This window comes from Coregonus clupeaformis, chromosome 23 (genome assembly GCF_020615455.1).
Source record: "Coregonus clupeaformis isolate EN_2021a chromosome 23, ASM2061545v1, whole genome shotgun sequence".
Classification (NCBI taxonomy): Eukaryota; Metazoa; Chordata; class Actinopteri; order Salmoniformes; family Salmonidae; genus Coregonus; species Coregonus clupeaformis.
In genome coordinates this window covers 22,388,802-22,412,914 of record NC_059214.1, presented here as the reverse complement: position 1 = coordinate 22,412,914, position 24,113 = coordinate 22,388,802, and the positions used below count along the sequence as shown (strand labels likewise).

General features: G+C 43.2%; 2 protein-coding genes across 2 annotated transcripts in view; both read left to right on the top strand.

Annotated features, from left to right (window-relative positions):
• Positions 1-14,076: 14,076 nt before the first annotated feature.
• On the top strand, positions 14,077-16,396 carry LOC121536759 (cytochrome c). Its single transcript, XM_041844280.2, has 3 exons — positions 14,077-14,185; positions 15,371-15,544; positions 15,652-16,396. The coding sequence occupies exons 2-3, from the start codon at positions 15,376-15,378 to the stop codon at positions 15,795-15,797; spliced, it is 315 nt and encodes a 104-aa protein (XP_041700214.1). The 5' UTR covers positions 14,077-14,185; positions 15,371-15,375; the 3' UTR covers positions 15,798-16,396.
• A 3,570-nt stretch (positions 16,397-19,966) lies between these two features.
• pde11a (phosphodiesterase 11a) overlaps positions 19,967-24,113 on the top strand; it is a 74,982-nt gene continuing 70,835 nt past the window's right edge. The window contains exons 1-2 of the mRNA XM_041844281.2: positions 19,967-21,116; positions 21,898-22,056. Coding sequence (XP_041700215.1) covers positions 20,316-21,116; positions 21,898-22,056 — 960 coding nt within the window. The 5' untranslated portion in view covers positions 19,967-20,315. The remainder of the gene's footprint in view (positions 21,117-21,897; positions 22,057-24,113) is intronic.

The following is a 24,113-nucleotide window of genomic DNA, read 5'->3' as shown; positions in this document are numbered from 1 at the left end:
TGCAGTGAACAAGTTCCCTGATAGGCTGACGTCACGAGACAGACCGCTACAGAGAAATTGTCAACATTTTTACAAGATTTGGGGTTAGAAGGATTGTAGTAAGAGCATAATTTAGAAGTTCAAGAATCAATGGATAAGCCTACTTGAACCGCAGGGAATCTTACAGATTGTGCCTATAAAAAAACTAAAAGAACGTACTAAAACACAGACACACACTGTTCTATGCAACATACTTTTTTATATTTTCGTGTGATGCTGGCTTACAACATCTGCACCAATGATGTTCGTTTTTATAGGTCCCTGTGTGTGATGGTACTATAAGGTCTTCTAGCACATGTAGAAGTGTGCTCGCTCCATAACTGCATATTGGTGGCAGCGTGGGATAACCAACCTGTGGTCTCTTACCTGTTAAAAGTGTTCCCATGTCGCATTTTGTTTGTGTCTGGGGCCTTTTGCGAGGGTGAATAGTCCTGGATCTGTATGTGTGCATACTACAGCCTTGGCCAAAAGGTCTGGCTCTTCATGACACAGGTGGTACTGTTTACAACACTACGGTTTCTGGTTTGAGCCCCACTCTCTGTATTCCCCCTTAATTACTAATAATAAAGACTGAGATCAAGGTAGAATCTTTGTTGATTGATTGAATTTATTTGACAATTTGTAAAACACATACATAAGGGTGCTCCAGCCGGTGACGCCTCCACATACAATTTAAGAAAATCATCAAGGATAACACAATAAAGCTTAACAGCTTCACTATTTAGCAGTGGGGGATAAAATTGATCTCCCAGTTGGTAAAAGTTTAAACCAGCCATTCCTCCTGGATGAATTTGAGTCCTGTCATGCCCCATGCTTCATGGAGTATAAAGCAATGCAACATTGGCATATCAAGCGATGCAGCAGGCTCTCCCAAGAATTAGACTGCCATCCAGTGGTTGTAATTTCAACCAAAGCCCTCAACTCAGAGACAATTTGGTGGAATTTTAGTTACAAGCAAGTTAGATATTGTTGAGTGATGTAAATGAGTTGTGTATGTTTACTACCAGTGCTGTACCAGTAGCAATAATCATTTTTTATGTCTGTCATTAGAGTGTCACACTGTCTGTCTCAAAGTTCTTAGCCACTCCCATAGCTCACATTACATCAGGTGCATTTCATTGAAGGCTGAACACACCCACAGCTGAAAAGGTTGGTACTTCGCCAATATTCAACGCTGTCTCGATTACAGTACGTGACGTTGTTAGACAGCGTAGCACTGAGTATTGGCTATTAGCACCATGACTCATACATACATAGTTGTTATTGGTGTAGTAACTCAGTGATTTAAGAGATGCTCTATATACTTGACTCTGGCATGGTATATACATAGCTTTCACACCTCACCATCACGGTTCACTTGAAGTCAAACTCAAAGGATATCCATTTTATATCTCTAGTCTGACCCTTGCTTTACTTAACCTATTTTACATCCCACCTAACCCTCGCTGGCCCTTAATTTATTCTTAGCTTCCTTCTCCAACCTGGCACATGGACTTTGCTCCAACCATAACTCCTGCCAAATGTCGGACTACCCCACCCTAAACATAGCTATAGACTACACTACAGCCTTAAACGCCGTCTCTCCAGCAATATTCAGAATTTGCTGTCCTGTTATGCCCTTTAGCCCACAAACCCACCAGAAATAACAAGTAGACTGCATTATTTCAGAAAATAATGATACCTGGACATAATACAACAAATGAGGTGTGCTGTTAACATTTATGAAAACTCCACAAATATTTAGCATTCATTAAAACAAAAAGCAGAAATAAATGTACGCACGAAGTCAAATATCTTTCGCTGTGTTTTTTATTGCAAATATGTTATTGTACTGTATTAGGTCCAATGCTGATCCAATCTCTTCGAAAGTCCTTAAAGTAACTGCCCAGTGTTTCCAGATTTCTGTGAACTATGAACAATAATTACTTACAATATGAGTGAAATTGTTTTCCTTCCAAAAATGGGTAATTATTTTAAAAAGCAGCTTTCTGTGTTGGAATGGTGTGGGCGTACACTGAGTGTACAAAACATTAAGAATGCCTGCTCTTTCCATGACATAGACTGACCAGGTGAATCCAAGTGAAAGCTAGGGAGTTTTTCCTAGCCACCGTGCTTCTACATCTGCATTGCTTGCTGTTTGGAGTTTTAGGCTGGGTTTAGTATAGCACTTTGTGACATCTGCTGATGTAAAAAAGGCTTTATAAATAAAATGTGATTGATGTATATGATCTCTTATTGATGTCACTTGTTAAATACACTTCAATAAGTGTAGATGAAGGGGAGGAGACAGATAAAAAATAAAAATAAAAAATTAGGCCTTGAGACAATTGAGACATGGATTGTGTATGTGTGCCATTCAGAAGGTGAATGGGAAAGACTAAATATTGAAGTGCCTTTGAACGGGGTATAGTAGTAAGCAATGTTCCCTCCAAAAACATTAGGCACTGAGCAAATTTCAGGTCTTCTGAGCGCAAACTTGAACATTGTGAAAATTCTGTGCAACATCCAGCGCGCATTTACTGTGAAAACTGAGGCTGTACCTGCTTTAAGTTACAGTTTTAACAGTGGCCAAGTAGGCTACTGTGGCTATTTTATCATATTGTAGGCCTACCAGAGTGGCCTACAATAAAAAACAATGTTTTACATTTTAAGCAGACGCTATTATCCAGAGCAACTTACAGTTAGTGAGTGCATACATTTTTCATACTGGCCCCACGTGGGAATCGAACCCACAACCCTGGCGTTGCAAGTGCCATGCTCTACCAACTGAGCTACAGGAAATAGCTGTTCTATCATTCAGCCTACAGTAGCAACCAATGTGTGGTGTTCAATGTAGGCCTACATTCCATGAGATTTTGAAAAAAACATGCAGGGCTTGACATTAACCTGTTTATCCACTTGTCCTTCAGACAAGGAGGTGACTGAACATTTTTGTTGTGTTGTTTGATGCAAGAAACCGTTTTTGAGTGAAGTCCTGTGTAGCTCAGTTGGTAGAGCATGGTGCTTGCAATGCCAGGGTTGTGTGTTCGGGGGGCCAGTATGAAATAAAAAATAAATATAATGTATGCACTCACTAACTGTAAGTTGCTCTGGATAAGAGTGTCTGCTAAATGACTAAAATGTAAGTTCAATCTCATGCTTCTCTCTGTGGGCTAATATTTATTCTGCATGGCAGCTCTGGGGAAGATGCGCAGCAGTCTTGGGGCTAGAGGGAACATTGGTAGTAGGTGCCAGGCACACCGGTTTGTGTCAAGAACTGCAATGCAGCTGGGTTTTTCATGCTCGACAGTTTCCCTTGTGTATCAAGAATGGTCCACCACCAAAAGGATGTCCAGCCAACTTGACACAACTGTGAGAAGCATTGGAGTCAACAAGGGCCAGCAATATGAGTATAGGATGAGTCAACAACATTATTTGAATACGTGTTAAAAAAATATGAACTTTTAAAGCTGCGATATGTACATTTTTCATTCTCATTGAAAGCAAGTCTAAGAAGTGGCTTCCCATTCTTAAGTTTCATTTTTGTGTCTTTTACTTTTGGTTTTGTATACCAGCTTCAAACAGCTCAAAATACAATATTTTTGGTTATGGAAAATATATTTCACAGCGGATTAGATGGTAGGCTACAATGATTCTCTACACAATGACTGCTTGTTTTGTCACAAACTGAAATTAGGCGAACTATTCCAATTTTAGCAACCAGGAAATGGCATCGCGATTTCTGCATATTGGACCTTTAAAAGTGAGATTTTCACTTGTCAGTTACTGTAACATAAGACACCAAAAATAACTTGTCATCACTTTCAGTGGTAGTAAAATTTAAAAAACATAAAAGTAAGGTACAGAGGTCACTGTCCATTGCTTTATCCCAGAGTTATTATCAACACAAGCACAAGTTGGCAACTATCCCTCCAGCCCAAAGTTCAAAAGTGAATCAGTAGCCTCACACATTACAATACATTAAGGAAAACTTTATAAACTGTTAAGGGTTTTAATTCATTTTTTTTATAAACTGTTGATTATTAGTTTATAGATAGACTATAAATCAGTAATAAACAGTTAATAAAAGGTGTATTCATGAAAAGGATTGGAAGAAGCCTATCTCATACCACTTTATATTCCGCTGTGTTTTGTATTTTTGCTTATTTTCCCCGTTTTTGTGTTTGGAATGGCACGGTTACAATGGGAGATTCAGCCGTCATAATGCAAATGAAGGTGCGTTAGTAAATTCACTCTGGAGTGTCAGAGTGCGCTCAGAGTGTGCTCTGGGCGTTGGTAAATTCAGAGCATTGTCAGATTGTCCTTTCATAAATTCAGTGCATTTTGCTCGTGGAGCGTTCAGAGTGTACACTGAATGCGCTGGCTGAGGAGTAGGGTTGATCTGAGCGTTCTGACCTCACAAAGGCAGGCAAGCTGTCATGATCATTATAAGATGAAGCGGACCAAGGCGCAGCGTGATATGCGTACATTATTTATTTAAGTACACCACACGAACAAACACAACAAACAAACGATACGTGAAGTCCTAGGTTACAAACACAAACCTTCCGGAACAAGATCCCACAATGAACAGTGCCAAACAGGCTGCCTAAGTATGGTCCCCAATCAGAGACAACGAGAATCAGCTGCCTCTGATTGGGAACCGCCCTGGCCAACATAGATCTACACGATCTAGATCATGAACATAGAAAATACAACATAGACACTACACACCCTGGCTCAACATTTAAGAGTCCCCAGAGCCAGGGCGTGACAGTACCCCCCCAAAGGCGCGGACTGCGACCGCGCCAACCAAACACAAAAGGGTATGGGCCGGGTGGGCATTCCGCCTCGGAGGCGGATCCGGCTCCGGGCGTGACCACCACTCTCTCTCTACCCCCCCGTAGCGCCCCTGGTCTGGTCTGGCCCCGCTGGCCGGAGCTGGACTGGACATCGGTGGAGCGGATTGCTCTGGCTCCGGTGTGGAGCAGCTGACCGGTGCCGGACCAGGCACCGGTGGAACAGGCACGGACCGTGCCGGACTGACGACGCGCACCACTGGCTTGGTGCGGGGAGCAGGAACGGGCCGGACCGGGCTGACGACACGCACCCCTGGCTTGGTGCTGGGAGCAGGAACGGGCCGGACCGGGCTGACGACGCGCACCACTGGCTTGGTGCGGGGAGCAGGAACGGGCCGGATCGGGCTGACGACGCGCACCACTGGCTTGTTGCGGGGAGCAGGTACGGGCCGGACCGGGCTGGCGACGTGCACCACTGGCTTGGTGCGGGGAGCAGGAACGGGCCGGACCGGTTGGTGACGCGCACCACTGGCTTGGTGCGGGGAGCAGGAACGGGCCGGACCGGGCTGGCGACGCGCACCACTGGCTTGGTGCGGGGAGCAGGAACGGGCCGGACCGGGCTGGCGACGCGCACCACTGGCTTGGTGCGGGGAGCAGGAACGGGCCGGACCGGGCTGGCGACGCGCACCACTGGCTTGGTGCGGGGAGCAGGAACGGGCCGGACCGGGCTGGCGACGCGCACCACTGGCTTGGTGCGGGGAGCAGGAACAGGCAGGACCGGGCTGGCGACGCGCACCACTGTCTTGGTGCGGGGAGCAGGAACAGGCCGGACCGGGCTGGCAACGCGCACCACTGGCTTAGTGCGAGGGACAGGAACAGGCCGGACCGGGCTGGCGACGCACACCACTGGCTTGGTGCGGGGAGCAGGAACAGGCCGGACCAGGCTGACGACACGCACCACTAGCTTGGTGCGGGGAGCAGGAACAGGCCGGACCGGGCTGACGACGCGCACCACTGTCTTGGTGCGGGGAGCAGGAACAGGCCGGACCGGGCTGGCGACGCGCACCATAGGCTTGGTGCGGGGAGCAGGAACGGGCCGGGCTGGACTGGGAACACGCACCATTGGCTTGGTGCGGGGAGCCGGAACGGGCCGGGCCGGACTGTGGAGGCGGATTGGAGGTCTGGAGCGGAGAGCTGACACAACCCGTCCTGGCTGAATGCCTATCTCCACACAATATGTGTGAGGCATCAGCACAGGACGTACAGGGCTGTGCACTCGTACTGGCGCTACAGCACGTGGCACTGGCGCAGGATATCCGGGACCGAGGAGGGGTACTGGAGGCCACGAGCGTTGAGCCGGCACACTCCGTCCTGGCTGCATGCCCACCTTAGCACGACACGTGCGTGGTGCTAGCACAGGACGTACAGGACTGTGCCGGAACACTCGCGGCACAGTACGTGGCTCCGCATAACGCGGAGCCTGCCCAGTCTCACGCTCCCTAGCCTGAGTACGGGGAGTTGGCTCTGCTCTACCTCTAGGCTCCGCCAACCACTCTTTTAGCCCCCAAATTTTTTTTATTGGGGCTGTCTCTCGGGCTTCCTCCTCGGCCGGTACCCTCTGCGTTGCCGCTGCTCCTCTCTGTAGCGCGCCTCCACAGTCTCCTCCCAAGGACGGCGATCCATTCCGGCCTGAATCTCATCCCAAGTCCAGGATCCCGTCCAGGATCTCCTCCAAAGTCCAGGCTGTCTGTTCCTGGACACGCTGCTTGGTCCTCCTTTGGTGGGATCTTCTGTCACGATTGTTCAAGGAAGTGACGGACCAAGGCGCAGCGTGATATGCGTACATTATTTATTTAAGTACACCACACGAACAAACACAACAAACAAACGATACGTGAAGTCCTAGGTTACAAACACAAACCTTCCGGAACAAGATCCCACAATGAACAGTGCCAAACAGGCTGCCTAAGTATGGTCCCCAATCAGAGACAACGAGAATCAGCTGCCTCTGATTGGGAACCACCCTGGCCAACACGATCTAGATCATGAACATAGAAAATACAACATAGACACTACACACCCTGGCTCAACATTTAAGAGTCCCAAGAACCAGGGCGTGACACAAGCGCCCAAGCTAATTGGCTAAAGTTGGCTAGCTTGCTAGCTGCTTCAAAACACAAATAAGAGAACACCACACTCTATTTTACTAGCCCTAGCAGAGCTGGTTAGACTGTGCTGCTAGCAACAATTTAATGACTCACTCTTAAACTAACCAGAATCACTAGGCTGTACTAGAGAACACAATTTTGCCAAAGAGGATCAATAGCTTTAAAAATAATAATAATAATGGCTCTGGATTGTGTGGAATCACACCTGCATACAGTCGGGAAGCCCGCTGCAATTTGGGTAGCACACCCTCAAGGGTTTACCAAGTCAGTAATTTACAGTGCAATCTGGTATCAGAGCATTTTGTATTATTCTGTAAACGGAAAGTATTCATACCCCTTTACTTTTTCCACATTTTGTTACGTTACAGCCTTATTATAAAATGGATTAAATTGTTATTGTTTTTCTTATCAAGCTACACATATTACCCCATAATAACAAAGCAAAAACAGGTTTTTAGAAAACTGAAATATTACATTTACATAAGTATTCAGACCCTTTACTCAGTACTTTGTTGAAGCACCTTTGCCAGCGATTACAGCCTCGAGTCTTCTTGGTTATGACGCTACAAGCTTGGCACACATTTATTTGGGGAGTTTCTCCCATTCCTCTCTGCAGATCCTCACAAGCTCTGTCAGGTTGGATGGGGAGCGTCGCTGCACTGCTATTTGGCTGGGCCACTCAAGGACATTCAGAGACTTGTCCCGAAGCCACTCCTGCATTTTCCTGGCTGTGTGCTTAGGGTCATTGTCCTGTTTGAAGGTGAATCTTCGCCCAAGGTCTGAGGTCCTGAGCACTCTGGAGCAGGTTTTCATCAAGGATCTCACTGTACTTTTCTCCGTTCAACTTTCCCTCAATCCTGACTAGTCTCCCAGTCTCTGCCGCTGAACAACATCCCCACAGCATGATGCTGCCACCACCATGCTTCACCGTAGGGATGGTGCCAGGTTTCCTCCAGACGTGACGCTTGGCATTCAGGCCAAAGTTCAATCTTGGTTTCATCAGACCAGAGAATCTTGTTTTTCATGGTCTGAGAGTCCTTTAGGTGCCTTTTGGCAAACTCAATGCGAGCTGTCATGTGCCTTTTACTGAGGAGTGGCTTCCGTCTGGCCACTCTACCATAAAGGCCTGACTGGTAGAGTTCTGCAGAGATGGTTGTCCTTCTGGTTCTCCCATCTCCACAGAGGAACTCTAGAGCTCTGTCAGAGTGACCATCGGGTTCTTGGTCACCTCCATGACCAAGGCCCTTCTCCCCCAATTTCTCAGTTTGGCCGGGCAGCCAGCTCTAGGAAGAGTCTTGGTGGATCCAAACTGCTTCCATTTAAGAATGATGGATGCCACTGTGTTCTTGGGGACCTTCGATGCTGCAGACATTTTTGAGTACCCTTCCCCAGATCTGTGCCTTGACACAATCCTGTCTCGGAGCTCTACAGACAATTCCTTCGACCTCATGGCTTGGTTTTTGCTCTGACATGCACTTCTTCTTCTTCTTCTTCTTCTTCTTCTATGATATCATGGCGGTCCGCAAACAAACGTTTAAAGTGCATGCCGCCACCTACTGTGCTGGAATGTACGATCAATCACGATCTGCCCAATTCTGTACTACCATGAAAATACAATTCTAAACCAAATAAATCCCTAACTTCTCCCTCCCAAAAAATCCCTCTCCAACCCCATTAAACTTGATCTATATCATGCTGAAACACTCCACCCATAAGATTGTTCAGCATGTCAACAACTATTTCAACAGTAACATCTGTTACCCCCAATATCTCTTTTGCTGTCTCCACAATAACCTTCAACCTGGCATTTCTGCTTTTCACAACCCGAGTCATATTGATAACCTTACCAATAAAAGCTATAAGGTCAACTTTATTCATTATCAAAGTGTCCTTTGACATCGCACATTCATGAGCACAAGATTTCTGAACAGGCCTCGAAACCATACCAGGACCATCAGAAGCACCAGCCCCGACAGTAGGTCCACTTACTACAGGAACATCCATGTAAGCTCCATCAGTCTGCACTGTAGTTCTACCAATCTGTTTTACGGCCTCTGCATATTATACATTATGACTGATCCTATATCTCTGAGCCTCTCTAGCCTCTCTCTGTACCTGGCATCCACCAAATGCTGCACTGTGTTCTCCCCCACAATTACAGCACTTAACCTTCACATTCCTTTCACATTCACTGTAATCATGTTCCCCTCCACACTTGGCACATATTTTCTTTCCTTTACATTGAACAGCTAATGTTGAAGTCGGAAGTTTACATACACCTCAGCCAAATACATTTAAACTCTGTTTTTCACAATTCCTGACATTTAATCCTAGTAAAAATGTCCTGTTTAAGGTCAGTTGGGATCACCACTTTTTTTTTAGAATGTGAAATGTCAGAATAATAGTAGAGAGAATTATTTATTTCAGCTTTTTTTTCTTTCATCACATTCCCAGTGGGTCAGAAGTTTACATACACTCAATTAGTATTTGGTAGCATTGCCTTTAAATTGTTTAACTTGGGTCAAACGTTTCGGGTAGACTTCCACAAGCTTCCCACAATAAGTTGGGTGAATTTTGGCCCATTCCTCGTGACAGAGATGGTGTAACTGAATCAGGTTTGTAGGCCTCCTTGCTCGCACACGCTTTTTCAGTTCTGCCCACAAATGTTCTATAGGATTGAGGTCAGGGCTTTGTGATGGCCACTCCAATAACTTGACTTTGTTGTCCTTAAGCCATTTTTCCACAACTTTGGAAGTATGCTTGGGGTCATTGTCCATTTGGAAGACCCATTTGCGACCAAGTTTTAACTTCCTGACTGATGTCTTGAGATGTTGCTTCAATATATCCACATAATTTTCCATCTATTTTGTGAAGTGCACCAGTCCCTCCTGCAGCAAAGCACCCCCACAGCATGATGCTGCCACCCCCGTGCTTCACTGTTGGTATGGTGTTCTTCAGCTTGCAAGCATCCCCCAGTTTCCTCCAAACATAACGATGGTCATTATGGCCAAACAGTTCTATTTTTGTTTCATCAGACCAGAGGACATTTCTCCAAAAAGTATGATCTTTGTCCCCATGTGCAGTTGCAAACCGTAGTCTGGCTTTTTTATGGCGGTTATGGAACAGTGGCTTCTTCCTTGCTGAGCCTTTCAGGTTATGTCGATATAGGACTTGTTTTACTGTGTATATAGATACTTTTGTACCTGTTTCCTCCAGCATCTTCACAAGGTCCTTTGCTGTTGTTCTGGGATTGAGTTTCACTTTTGGCACCAAAGTACGTTCATCTCTAGGTGAAAGAACGCGTCTCCTTCCTGAACGGTATGACAGCTGCGGTCCCATGGTGTTTATACTTGCGTACTATTGTTTGTATAGATGAACGTGGTACCTTCAGGCGTTTGGAAATTGCTCCCAAGGATGAACCAGACTTGTGGAGGTCAAAAAAATTTTTCTGAGGTCTTGGCTGATTTCTTTTGATTTTCCCATGATGTCAAGCAAAGAGGCACTGAGTTTGAAGGTAGGCCTTGAAATACATCCACAGGTACACCTCCAATTGACTCAAATTATGTAAATTAGCCTATCAGAAGCTTCTAAAGCCATGACATCATTTTCTGGAATTTTCCAAGCTGTTTAAAGGCACAGTCAACTCAGTGTATGTAAACTTCTGACCCACTGGAATTGTGATACAGTGAATTATAAGTGAAATAATCTGTCTGTAAACAATTGTTGGAAAAATGACTTGTGTCATGCACAAAGTAGATGTCCTAACCGACTTGCCAAAACTATAGTTTGTTAACAAGAAATGTGTGTAGTGGTTGAAAAACGAGTTTTAATGACTCCAACCTAAGTGTATGTAAACTTCCGACTTCAACTGTACATGTCCCATTCTTTGGCATTTAAAACACCGTAGTGCATATGGGACAAATTCTCTAACATTGAAACTAAGGAATCCTATCTGTACTTTTCCCGGCAAGACTTTCTCAAACTTCAGCATCACTGATAAGCTTTCACTTCTTTGACCCTCTTTCCTACTGATCAACCTTTTGGCCTCAATCACTCTGCCTCCCTTCACATTTTCTTTAATATCATCTGTGGCCATAGATATTGGGACCCCAGTGATGACTCCCCTCAACCTAGCACAATATTATTAGCATTCTACCATTTCCAATTAACCGGGCTTGTTTAACTTCACCAATCTCTTTCTCTACGGCATTAGTTAGTCGGATAGGGTGTAAATGAGGCCCTATGGTCTCATCATACATCATCAGAACTTTCCACGCCGACACATTATTACTCTTGCTTCCTACCTTGACCCTCTTTTTGCTTTCTACACTAGACACTCCACTGCTTACAGTATCATGTTCTCTCTTCTTCCTATGTCTTTCCACTACAGACCATTCAGATCCTTGAACCTCATCCTCCCGCTCCATATAATCAGAACGGTCACCCATATTGATCGCATTCCAGCACAGCTGTTGCTTCTCCAACCTTCTCTCCATTTCTTCCACTTCGTCCACACTACTTGCAGCCATCCCTCTCTGACATGCACTGTCAACTGTGGGGCCTTATATAGACAGGTGTGTGCCTTTCCAAATCATGTCCAATCTATTGAATTTACCATAGGTGGACTCCAATCAAGTTGTTGAAACATCTCAAGGATGATCAACGGAAACAGGATGCACCTGAGCTCAATTTCGAGTTTCATAGCAAAGGGTCTGAATACTTATGTAAATAAGGTATTTCCGTTTTTTATTTTTAATAAACGTGCAAAAATTTCTAATAACCTGTTTTTGCTTTGTCATTATGGGGTATTGTGTGTAGATTGATGAGGAGAAAAACTAATTTAATAAATTTTAGAATAAGGCTGTAACGTAACACAATGTGGAAAAAGGGAACGGGTCTGAATACTTTCCGAATGCACTGTATACACTGACTTTCAGAAGGAATTGCATGATGACAATGTGAACGCGATTGGTCGAGAGTCTTCTAGGTGGGGCGTTATACAATACTTTCTTCATTCATTGGATTCCTATCTCCTTTCTATAATATCTCTGGCAACGGCACCATGCAATGCTCCTTGGACCAAAGAGGCAGACAAATAGGAAAAATATGCTAGACCCTCCGTTAAATTACAAATTTCTCGGGGTAGGAATATCGCAAAAATATGATCAATGGCTCATTCGAGAGAAGACATCCTCCCGAGTTATGACATTGGCCAATATTGAAATCTGACACCTATGATAGGCATTTTTGCGATCTGAAAGTCGTATTCCTATTAACTTCCAGTGTAGTGAGAGCGACTTTATTTCAGTGCTACGTCATACTGGCCGGATTTCTGCCTGATTAAACCCCAATAACTCAGATACACTTGAAAACATTAAATGACCCAGGGAATCGATAGAACATCACTCAGAGATGCACAAAAACAATATAACATTCAAAAGAGGTGAACCTTTCCTTTAAGTTTAGGTGTTAGTTTAAAGAGTTAGGTGAAGGGTTAGCTAAAAGGGTTAAGGTTAGGGTTAGGGTTCGCTAACATGCTAAGTAGTTGCAAAGTAGCTAAAAAGTAGTAAGTAGTGGAAAAATGGCTAATTAGCTAAAATGCTAAAGTTGTCCGTGATGAGATTCAAACTCACAACCTTTGGGTTGCTAGACGGTCGCGTTATACGCCCACATCCCGACCAACCACCCACCCTACTTTTGTTTTCGCCTTAAGTAACCATCTGTCTTAAATAACCATACCAAAGGTAACATATCTTACGAAATTGGATGTTTTGGATTTACATACAGAATAATACGAAACGCTCTGAGACCAGGTTGCAACCCCCCATAACTTCTCTATTAACAGAACAATCTCCAAAGTTCCAACTGTTGTCTTATCTTTCCAATGATGATTGACCATAAAAATGAATGTAGTCAGAGAGGAATACGGAATATATGTTGTGGTGTAGTGTGAATACAAACAACAACGCTATTTCCACTGAAATGTTGTATAACATTTTTACATCGTATTTCCATAACATAGGGAAGATCTCAATTGCATACTCCTCACGTCCTCTCTCCTCGTCTCCTTCGCTTCTTCTTCTTCAGTGGGATTTATCGGCGGTTGACATCCAACGTTATGGTGCATTACCGCCACCTACTGTACTGGAGTCTGGGCCAGAGATAGGGAGAAACTAAATCCTACATGTCAGCCCCGTTGATCTTAAAAAATATAACAAAATATCAGTCTCCTTCTCAAAACCCATTGGATGAGAAAGACAGAGGTCCCGCCCCTCTGATATTCTCCTCCAATGGGTTTTGAGAAGGAGACGAGGAGAGAGGACGCGTGGAGTATGCAATAGAGCTCGCCAGCGTGTAGTCCTAAAACCCGGAAATGAGTTGTCTCTGGTTCGTTCTGCCATTCCTATGGCGAAAATGGGGAAAGAATAGGCTTTTGGGATGAACGCCGAAAATAAGGTCTAAGGTTAACACAAGTTTAGGAGATCTTATACGTTTTGTTCTATGAGATAATATCAGTCAGTCAGAGGAGGCTGGTGGGGGGAGCTATAGGAGGAATGGCTGGTATCAAACGCATCAAACATATGGAAATCACGTTTGGCTCCGTTCTATGGACCTCATTCCAGACTTTACAATGAGTCCGTCCTATAGCTCCTCCCACCAGCCTCCTCTGCAGTCAGTTAATATGACCTTTATGAATTATGAAGTCTTCATGTGCTTCAAAAATTAGATTGTTTCAAAATTCACTAAACATGACTTTAGCTGATGAAGATGAGCTCATAGAACAAAACGTATAATATATCCTAAGCCGGTGTTTACCATAGACCTTATTTTCGGCTTTTATCCAAAAACCCTCCAAAAACATATTTCATTTCCACATAGGCTTTGTCAAACAAACCATGGCTGAGTTAGCGCCTACAGTAAGACGCCATTACTATGTCTCTCTATTGAAATCTTCCCATTGTGTAGTACAGTATGTAACTTTTTCCTCAACTCCATCTAGGGCTTGAACGCAAAACAGTGTTCGTCATAATGATGATCGTGATGACACAGAGCATGTGACTGGCCAGTATGGCGAATGACGTTATAAACTGGAGTGCCTTTTTTTCGGGGGTGAAAAAGGACATTTGATCCAGGAGGCTATCAGAGAGGAGACAGCTCAAGGTGAACAAAACGTTTAAGGAATATAGCTAAATTGAACAGGTAAGATTGACCAAATACGTTTTACTAGTTTACTGTATTATTTTATTGTGAACATTGCTTCGTTTTTATTTATTTTTTCGAAAGGAAAGTTTGCCTGATTCAGACTGTAGTTATCCGCCGGGAAACGTGGTAACTTTACGAGCTTGTTAACCAGCTAACGTGTCTAAAGCCAAAACAACTGAATATCTTAGAACAACTGAAACAAACAATGGCTTTGAAGGAACATATCAGCCAACATGTGTAGTCTGTGTTCGTCTTTTTGAGTGAACAAGCTAGCTAGGGAAATTACGTTAGCCGTTTTGTAACTTGGCTAGCTAGTTAGCTAACGTTAGCTTCTCTTGCCTATCTTGCTACTGTAGTTAACGTAGCTAACAGTGTGGCCACCTCAACAACGACCTAAACTACAGTTTGATAATAAACGGGATAACTTGGTTATATAATTCAAGTAGTAATGCAGCCTTATTTACACAGTCGATGATTAAATAGTTAGTTGGCTAAGTTACACCCAAATGCCGGTACGTTGTCATCCTACTTCTCCCAGGGAGTAGTACATAGCACTGCATTGGTTGCGCAACAGTCTTAACGCCTCTAGTGGCGAGTGAATATAACGTGGGGCAAATTATGAAACGTTATTACAATGTGTGATCCTTGGGACGTCCTTACCCTAAACCCCAACCTTACATTTACATTTGAGTTATTTAGTAGACTTACAGAAATAATTAGGGTTTAGTGCCTTGCTCAAGGGCACCATCGACAATCAGCGGACAACAGGTAAAGTAATTTTAAATTAAGCTTGTTCAACATTTTGACTTGTAATGAGACTGTTAAGGAATTCTGAGCCTACATGTTAGAGATGAGAGCCTATTAACCGCTAGGCTACCAGCCACCCCACCTTGACCCTTACCTAACCCTTAACCGGGTAAAATATCAAGTTCAATGGGGTGACGTCAGTTGGGACGTCCCAAGGATGCCTTTTAGACTTTGTCAATTATGAAAGACCAGTCAGCATGTTGAACCACCATAACAAATAATCTTCCCTTGGGATTGTCAGCAACGTGTCATGGGAAATGATGTAACATCAAGGTGGATACCTCCCTCCATTTCTGTGTTTTTGGGTACTACTACAGAGATAATCTGCTGTTTTATAGGTACAGTAGCTAACCTCTTTTGTATTTTGTCCAATAGGAAGCATGGGTGATATTGCTAAGGGAAAGAAAGCATTTGTCCAGAAATGTGCCCAGTGTCATACTGTTGAAAATGGAGGAAAGCACAAGGTCGGTCCAAACCTTTGGGGTCTGTTCGGACGCAAGACTGGACAAGCTGAAGGCTATTCCTACACAGATGCCAACAAATCCAAAGGTACAAGTCTGAGATTCTCTCACCATTCTAGAGGAAATTAAAGGGGGAATCTGACAGTGACATATTGCATTCTCATCCAAACTTGTCCTTTTCACATGTGATTTCAGGCATTGTCTGGGAAACCGATACCCTCATGACGTACTTGGAGAACCCCAAGAAATACATTCCTGGAACAAAGATGATATTTGCTGGTATCAAGAAGAAGGGCGAGCGTGCAGATCTTATAGCATATTTGAAGTCGGCAACTTCGTAGACTACTGTCTATGCTTTATTCAATGTATAGTCTTCCCTTTCTGTATCTTATATAAATATCATCAAGTGTTCAGAGGAGAAGGGGGATGGCTCTTTCAAGGAGCTAAGACTCTTATTCTTAGAATTTTAACAGTTATACATTGTCTGTTGCCAGACTAATGTTGCAATTATTTTAATAGCCTGCTTGACATAACTGCTGGGACTCTGAATGGTGTTTGCATGATCAGTTGCCATATTTATCACAGCGTTATCTGTCTTTGATATTTTCCTCAATTTTCATGACATAAATGATATCCCCTGGTTTAACAGGCTCTAGTATACATCATAAATTATTGAACCATAGACTGTAACTATTCCATAATTTATTGGGTCAAAAACTGTGTATAATATTTGTTTCACAAAAAAAGTTTAACCTAATTGTATATGTACTGGTTTTAGTACTTGCTAATAGAAACGGTCAATCAGATTTGGAATTCATTTGAAAGGGTCACCTTGAAAGTAATGTCTCTACTACATACCATGGTAATGTCTTATGTAGCCAATACCTCATATGGTTGTATTTGAGTTTGTTAATTGAATAAATTACATGCTAAACAAGTATCCCAATTGTTGGTTTTATCTGGTCCGGTTCAAGTATCAGGAAGGCAACGCTGCCTCCCTCTCCAACCAAGGTGCATGAATTGAGCAAAAACTCTGAATTAAGGCCCGAAATGAGTTTTGAGGTCAGTAACCTAACGTCGTAGGTTTAAAGACACCTGAGCAGAGTTCCCACATCCAGTTTTCAGGGGAACGGCCCCACAGGCTGAGATCTGGTACAAGTAGTAGAAATACGTTTTATTCAGCAGTTGTGATTAAGTGCAGGAGCACACACTAAGGCAGCTGTATTTTTTTTATCGAAATGGCAGAGTTTCAGAAGGATGCTTCAATGACCTTGTCTCACCATTACAGTGTGTGAGACTAAGAACCAATTTATGAGTGATCTGAAAATGTGGTCGGGGACTGTATGGAGGGTGTGACTCGATAGCGGAGCCTGCAGAGGCCAAATTGAGGCCGGTACTGCATGGCTGTGCGCCTCCCAAATTTTTTAAAAATGCGGAGGGTGTTGTATAGCGCCGCATTGACATGATTGGTTGACGGGAGGTCCTGTATAAACACAAGCTCACTTCCTTGACAACAGCTCTGCTCTGCAGTATGAATGCCCTGACTTCTGCAGAGGCCCTATCACCGTAAATGCTGCACGGCCAAAGCAGATGTCAGATTGACTTTTCAGCGCCTTTGAGTGCCCAATAGTGTTTCTCAATCCTCAGTCTGTGGGTTGTTACATGGGAGGTCAAACAAACCTGAATTGAATGGCGAAACCAACTCCTGGAGTGCAGCATTTTGTTCCAGCCCTGCCCTAACACACTTAATTCTACTAATCGGCTGCTCACTAGGACCTTGATAAGCAGAATCAGCTGTGTTGTGCAGGGCAGGTCAATTTGCATGTGATGGACTTGCAACCTACAGATGCATGTTACACATAATGTAGGTCATTCTTGGAGAGAGCCAGTAGAGTAATGTTTTGGTTAGTAAACATGTGAAAGTTGACTTTATCAATCACCATTTCAATTGGTGTGTGAAAACCTTGCATCACTTGCATAATCAATATGCCCAAATTTAAATGTTTTTTGGGTAATGTTTAATCATTTTATCTCACAAGCTTAACACAGAAGTGTGAATAGGATGAATGAGGGTTAATGGTGCTTTCAAGACAACTGGGAACTCTGGAAAAAAATAGGTCAAATGTCAGTGATCTTCAGGTCGGAAAGTCAGCTCTAGAAAGATGCCTGAATTTCCAAGTTGGATGACCGTTCAAAACTATTTTTCCCAGTCGGAGCTTGTTTATTTCCAGAGTTCCCAGTTGTTTTGAACGTTTGGAAGTCTAAGATTTCCGAGTTCCCAGTTGTTTTAAACACAGCATAAAACATGCTGCAAAGTGCAAACCATAGAGAATGAAAGAGGCCTTTAGTGGCCAAAAGGCGTATTAGCATTGGCAGTGCCATTGAGGGCTTCCCAAGGGGCCAGCGGCAGTTCTAGAAGCACTCTTTCGATTGCTCCTACAGTTTTGCTTTGGTACTGCAGTTTAACTGACGCCAGGACCAGAAAGACAATTTCCTAATAAGACACTTTAGTCATCACCTTTGCACACAAAACATCCATTGAATTATTCAAATAATTGTAGCTGAGGCCGATTTTTTTCCATCACTCACAGCCGAAGGTATTAACATTTTATATTCATCCAATGTCTTCCATGTTTTTGGATGATGTGATGATGTCGTCGCTGCTTCCGCTGCACCCTGTGCTAGTGCGTATGTGATGTTGGTCCGTATAAAGCAGATGTAACCTGGATATATAGACGGCCCATGCTAACGTGAGTAGATTACCTTGAAAACAACAGTCGGACACAGTCTCCAGTTTTTTTTTACCCCCTTTTTCTCCCCAATTTCAGGATAACCAATTGCGATCTTGTCTCATCACTGCAACGGGAGAGGCAAAGGTTGAGTCATGCGTCCCTTGCCAAACCCTCCCCTAACCCGGACGACACTGTGCCAATTGTGCGCTGCCCTATGGGATTCCTGGTCATGGCAGGTAGTGACACAGCCTGGGATCGAACCCGGGTCTGTAGTGATGCCTCAAGCACTGTGATGCAGCACCTTAGACCGCTCTGCCACTCGGGAGGCCCAAGTCTCCAGTTCTTAATTATATATTTTTAATTTTTTACCAATCATCAATACTTGTAATCAAAAATAAACAATTGTCAGTTTTATAACTGAAAAATGTACAAACTAACAGTGAAATACAACTCTGACTCATCCTCTGGCTTTAAAACAGAAGTCCAAACTCTTCCACCATTTTAATGTAGTCAACTGGGTGGGACTTCATTGGCTGATCACTCCTGGTGAACTTGTTGGAGTCATGTCCCCTGTAGCTCAGTTGGTAGAGCATGGCGCTTGCAACGCCAGGGTTGTGGGTTCGTTTCCCACGGGGGGCCAGTATGAAAATGTATGCACTCACTAACTGTAAGTTGCTCTGGATAAGAGCCTCTGCTAAATGACATAAATGTAATGTCCAACCGGGTCATTAGGAGGGATCAGCCAATCGTGAAGAAGAAAACTGACTACTTCAGAATGGGGATAGCCTCAATGGCGCTGCCCATGCTGTCACAGATGCTATAATGGCACATATACAAAGATTCGTCCTTTATCTATCTCTATGGCGCAAACATGTGAAAGACCATTGATCGTATTCCACATTGTGGAGTACAGCTCCCTCTAGAGGAGAATGCAGTTACAAATCACAGACATTTTGTAACAGGTGAAACAAGAGATAAGGTCCCTGGTGGAAACATATTGAGAGCAAGGAATTGGTGTTGTGGATAGCCATAAACACAATGGAAAAGTGAACAGTTGTTCACTGCACAGCTTAATTATGGTAAAAGAACAACAACAAGAAAAGTGTGCGTGTGTGTATGCATGCGTGTGTTCTGGAACGTGGCAGGGTAACTTCCCACCAGAGGCCACTGTTATCACACTTCCTATATGATGCGATTATAGTTATTATTCCAAATATATATTTGGCAAATAAGGCTCTTGTTTTTTATTTATTTTATTTCACGTTATGTTGCATAGACCTAAATAAAATAATAAAATACAAATGTTTTTATTGTCACATACACCTAGATACGGGCTATATTAAGGCCTAACTAACTTGAATAATTAATTGGTTTCTTAAACAATGTCATGTAAATACCCATTATAAACTCTCAAATTAAATACAATTGGAAAAAGTTGCAAACACTGCACTAAATATTTCTGTACATGATAGATTTGGTGGAGCTGTCGGTAGTAGCTCCATATTGTCCTTTCAAGACAACTGGGAACTCGCGGAAAAAACGAGGTCAAATCATAACGTCAGCGATCTTCAGGTCGTAAAGTCGGCGCTCTAGAAAGATGCCCGAGTTTCCGAGTTGAATGACCGTTCAATTTTTCCCAGTCGGAGTTCGTTTTTTCCCAACTTCCCAGTTGTCTTGAACCCACGGAAGTCGGAGATTTCCGAGTTCCCAGTTGTTTTGAACGCTGCAATAGCCAACGTCATTTGCTCACTCTCCACTCCGGTGATGCACTGCCAGTGCGCGGCAGCAGTTGCTCTCTGAATAAATAACAGTCGAAGTCCGTGAGTCTTTTTTGCATCCAGTCTTTCATCCATGAGAGGTGGCTTTTATTAATTGCAATTGAGAGTTAATATGTTATTGGAGGTGAGGTGATATATTCATCATATTTTCTCCATCATATTTTGTACAGAAGGCAACAAGATATGTAGCCTAGACCTCAAAGAGTTTCGTTATGAATGGATTAAGGGAAGTCGTGTTACAGAAGCGTCTGGGTTTCTTTATTTTTTATACTCTGTAAAATATTATAAATGAAAATTTCCTGTGCAAATTTATGGATTTGGTTCAGCCAGGACCATCAACACAACCGACATGGCAGTGTCCAATATGGTCTTCTCTGACGTGGAAAGTTTTCTGGATACGCATCCCGAGTTGTTTGAGGACTATCTGAACAGAAAAGGGAAACATAGTATGGTGGAGAAATGGCTCAAGAATCACCAGGCAAGCAAAACTTCAGTAAGTACAACAGCAGTCGCAGCGCCGGAGAAAACTAGCGTCAGCGCCTGTAAAGACAGTTGGGAGAGCTGCAAAGGTGATGGTGGCCCGCATAGACGAGCATCGCAGAAGGAATTGCGGAAAACTTTCGCCAGGTCCAAAGCCATGAATTGCAACAGGACATATGATGAGCAAGTGAACTACAGGGCTCAGGAGCCACTGACAAGTATGAGGAGGAGAGCTCTGCTGAGAAAAGCCAGCTCGTTGCCTCCAACCACTGCCCACATCCTGAGCGCACTTCTGGAGTCGCGAGTGAACATACCTCAGTATCCATCCACAGCTGTTGATTTCAAATATTACCTTAAAGAACACAACGAAAGAGAGTTTTTCCTGGAATTGGTAAAAGACATATCTAACGACTTGGATTTAACTAGCCTCAGCTATAAAATCCTGGTGTTTGTGTGTATTATGGTCGATGCAGACCGCTGTTCCTTATTCTTAGTGGAAGGCTCAGCAAATAAGAAGACATTGGTATCAAAATTCTTTGATGTTCATGCAGGTATCACAGTTTTACCCTCCATGAGTAACTCGGATGAAGTTCAGGTTCCTTGGGGAAAGGGAATCATTGGATATGTTGCTGAGCATGGAGAGACAGTCAATATCCCAGATGCCTATCAGGTGTGTGTATGCCTGTGTGTGTGTGTGAGAGAGAGAGCACTCCCACCTTTGTGTTTGTTTGTCTGTGTGCAACAGATGAGATCATGTGGCACATCAACACACAGCTTTGAATTAGCATCAGAATGATAATTGATTAATTTGCATCCTTACCTCATCTATCACTATACACACAAGCCTATGATGACCGATGACTCATGATTAATCAACAGAAAATTGATCTCACCACATAAAGTAAAGAGAGCCTACTGTAATGAAAAGAGAAGTGCATGTTTATACTTCAGTGGTGATGTGATGTTGCACCAGCCACCAGGGATGATGTGAACTACTGCCAAGCTGACTCCCCAGTGGCCCCAGGACCTCACGCTGATTTTATTGATGAAGCAAAGTAGTCTTGATCAATTGATTTACAATCCAGTCTGCAGACATTGAATGCACAACTCATGCAAATATATTCCTGAAGTTAGTGTTTGAAAAATGTGGTGTGTGCCAAGCCAAACTATAACTTCGCACTTGAACATTTGCAAATCAAACACAAAACCATATTAAAGGTATAGTCAGGCAGGATGCTTAGGTTGACATATTCATCCATGGTTGAAGACCAGTTTTGCCCACAGCATTTTGGCATGCAACACAATGTCAACACTCCACAATGAGTTAGGGCCTTATCACAGGCTCTCACAGGAAGTTATGATGTTGAGTTGTACACTTTTTATCTGCCTTAAATCATCAATTTACTAACACTTATGTGCGCTTATGTCCTTCCATCTTCCATGGATTGCAGGACCGTCGTTTCAGTGATGAGATTGACAAGCTGTCAGGATATAAGACCAAGTCCCTCCTCTGTATGCCCATTCACAACAGTGATGGGGAGATCATTGGAGTGGCCCAGGCCATCAACAAGAGTCCAGGAGGGGCTCTCTTCACTGAAGACGATGAGAAGGTAACTGCAATTTGACTGTTATTTTTTTCTTACATTTTCCAATTAAGAACAACATTCAAAACAAAAATGGAAAGACATTAGACAACAATATAACAAAGTAACAATAGCTTCCTTACAGGACAACTAACAGACAAAAATAAAAATACAATACAAAATATTTAAGAGACATTATAAACTGGGTGGTTTGAGCCCTGAATGCTGATTGGTTGAAAGCCGTGGTATATCAGACTGTATTCCACAGGTATGCCAAAACATTTATTTGTACTGTTCTAATTACGTTGGTAACCAGATTATAATAGCAATATGGCACCTCTGGGGTTTGTGGTATATGGCCAATATACCACGGCTAAGTTCTGTATCCAGGCACTCCGCGTTGCGTCGTGCAAAAGAACAGCCCTTAGCCGTGGTATATTGGCCATATACTACACCTCCTTGGGCCTTATTGCTTAATTAGATCATATGGTCACCTGAAGTAGGCTACATATTGTATGTACACTACCGTTCAAAAGTTTGGGATCACTTAGAAATGTCCTTGTTTTTGAAAGAAAAGCAATTTTTTTGTCCATTAAAATAACATCAAAATTGATCAGAAATACAGTGTAGACATTGTTAATGTTGTAAATGGCTATTGTAGCTGGAAATGGCAGATTTTTTTATGGAATATCTACATAGGCAAACAGAGGCCCATTATCAGCAACCATCAGTCCTGTGTTCCAATGGCACGTTGTGTTTGCTAATCCAAGTTTATCATTTAAAAGGCTAATTATCATTAGAAAACCCTTTTGCAATTATGTTAGCACAGCTGAAAACTGTTGTGCTGATTAAAGAAGCAATAAAACTGGCCTTCTTGAGACTAGTCGAGTATCTGGAGCATTAGCAATTGTGGGTTCGATTACAGGCTCAAAATGGCCAGAAACAAATAACTTTCTTCTGAAACTCGTCAGTCTATTCTTGTTCTGAGAAATGAAGGCTATTCCATGCGAGAAATTGCTAAGAAACTGAAGATCTCGTACAACGCTGTGTACTACTCCCTTCACAGAACAGCGCAAACTGGCTCTAACCAGAATAGAAAGAGGAGTGGGAGGCCCCAGTGCACAACTGAGCAAGAGGACAAATACATTAGAGTGTCTAGTTTGAGAAACAGGCGCTTCACAGGTCCTCAACTGGCAGCTTCATTAAATAGTACCCGCAAAACCCCAGCGTCAACGTCAACAGTGAAGAGGCGACTCCAGGATGCTGACCTTCTAGGCAGAGTTGCAAAGAAAAAGCCATATCTCAGACTGCCCATCTTAATCTTTTATTTTTATTGGCCAGTCTGAGATATGGCTTTTTCAGTTGTGCACTGGGGCCTCCCAGTCATCTTTCTATTCTGGTTAGAGCCAGTTTGCGCTGTTCTGTGAAGGGAGTAGTACACAGCGTTGTACGAGATCTTCAGTTTCTTGGGCAATTTCTCGAATGGAATAGCCTTCATTTCTCAGAACAAGAATAGACTGACGAGTTTCAGAAGAAAGTTATTTGTTTCTGGCCATTTTGAGCCTGTAATCGAACCCACAATTGCTGATGCTCCAGATACTCAACTCGTCTCAAGAAGGCCAGTTTTATTGCTTCTTTAATCAGCACAACAGTTTTCAGCTGTGCTAACATAATTGCAAAAGGGTTTTCTAATGATCAATTAGCCTTTTAAAATGATAAACTTGGATTAGCAAACACAACGTGCCATTGGAACACAGGACTGATGGTTGCTGATAATGGGCCTCTGTACGCCTATGTAGATATTCCATAAAAAATCAGCCGTTTCCAGCTACAATAGCCATTTTCAACATTAACAATGTCTACACTGTATTTCTGATCAATTTGATGTTATTTTAATGGACAAAAAAATGATTTTTCTTTCGAAAACAAGGACATTTCTAAGTGACCCCAAACTTTTGAACGGTAGTGTACATTGAGTGTGAAACATTACATGTGGATTATATAGAGATGCAATCAATGTGATGTTAGGGGAGATTCTCCATAAAATCAATAAAAGGTTGCCAAATTCTGTAAAATGTCTCTGA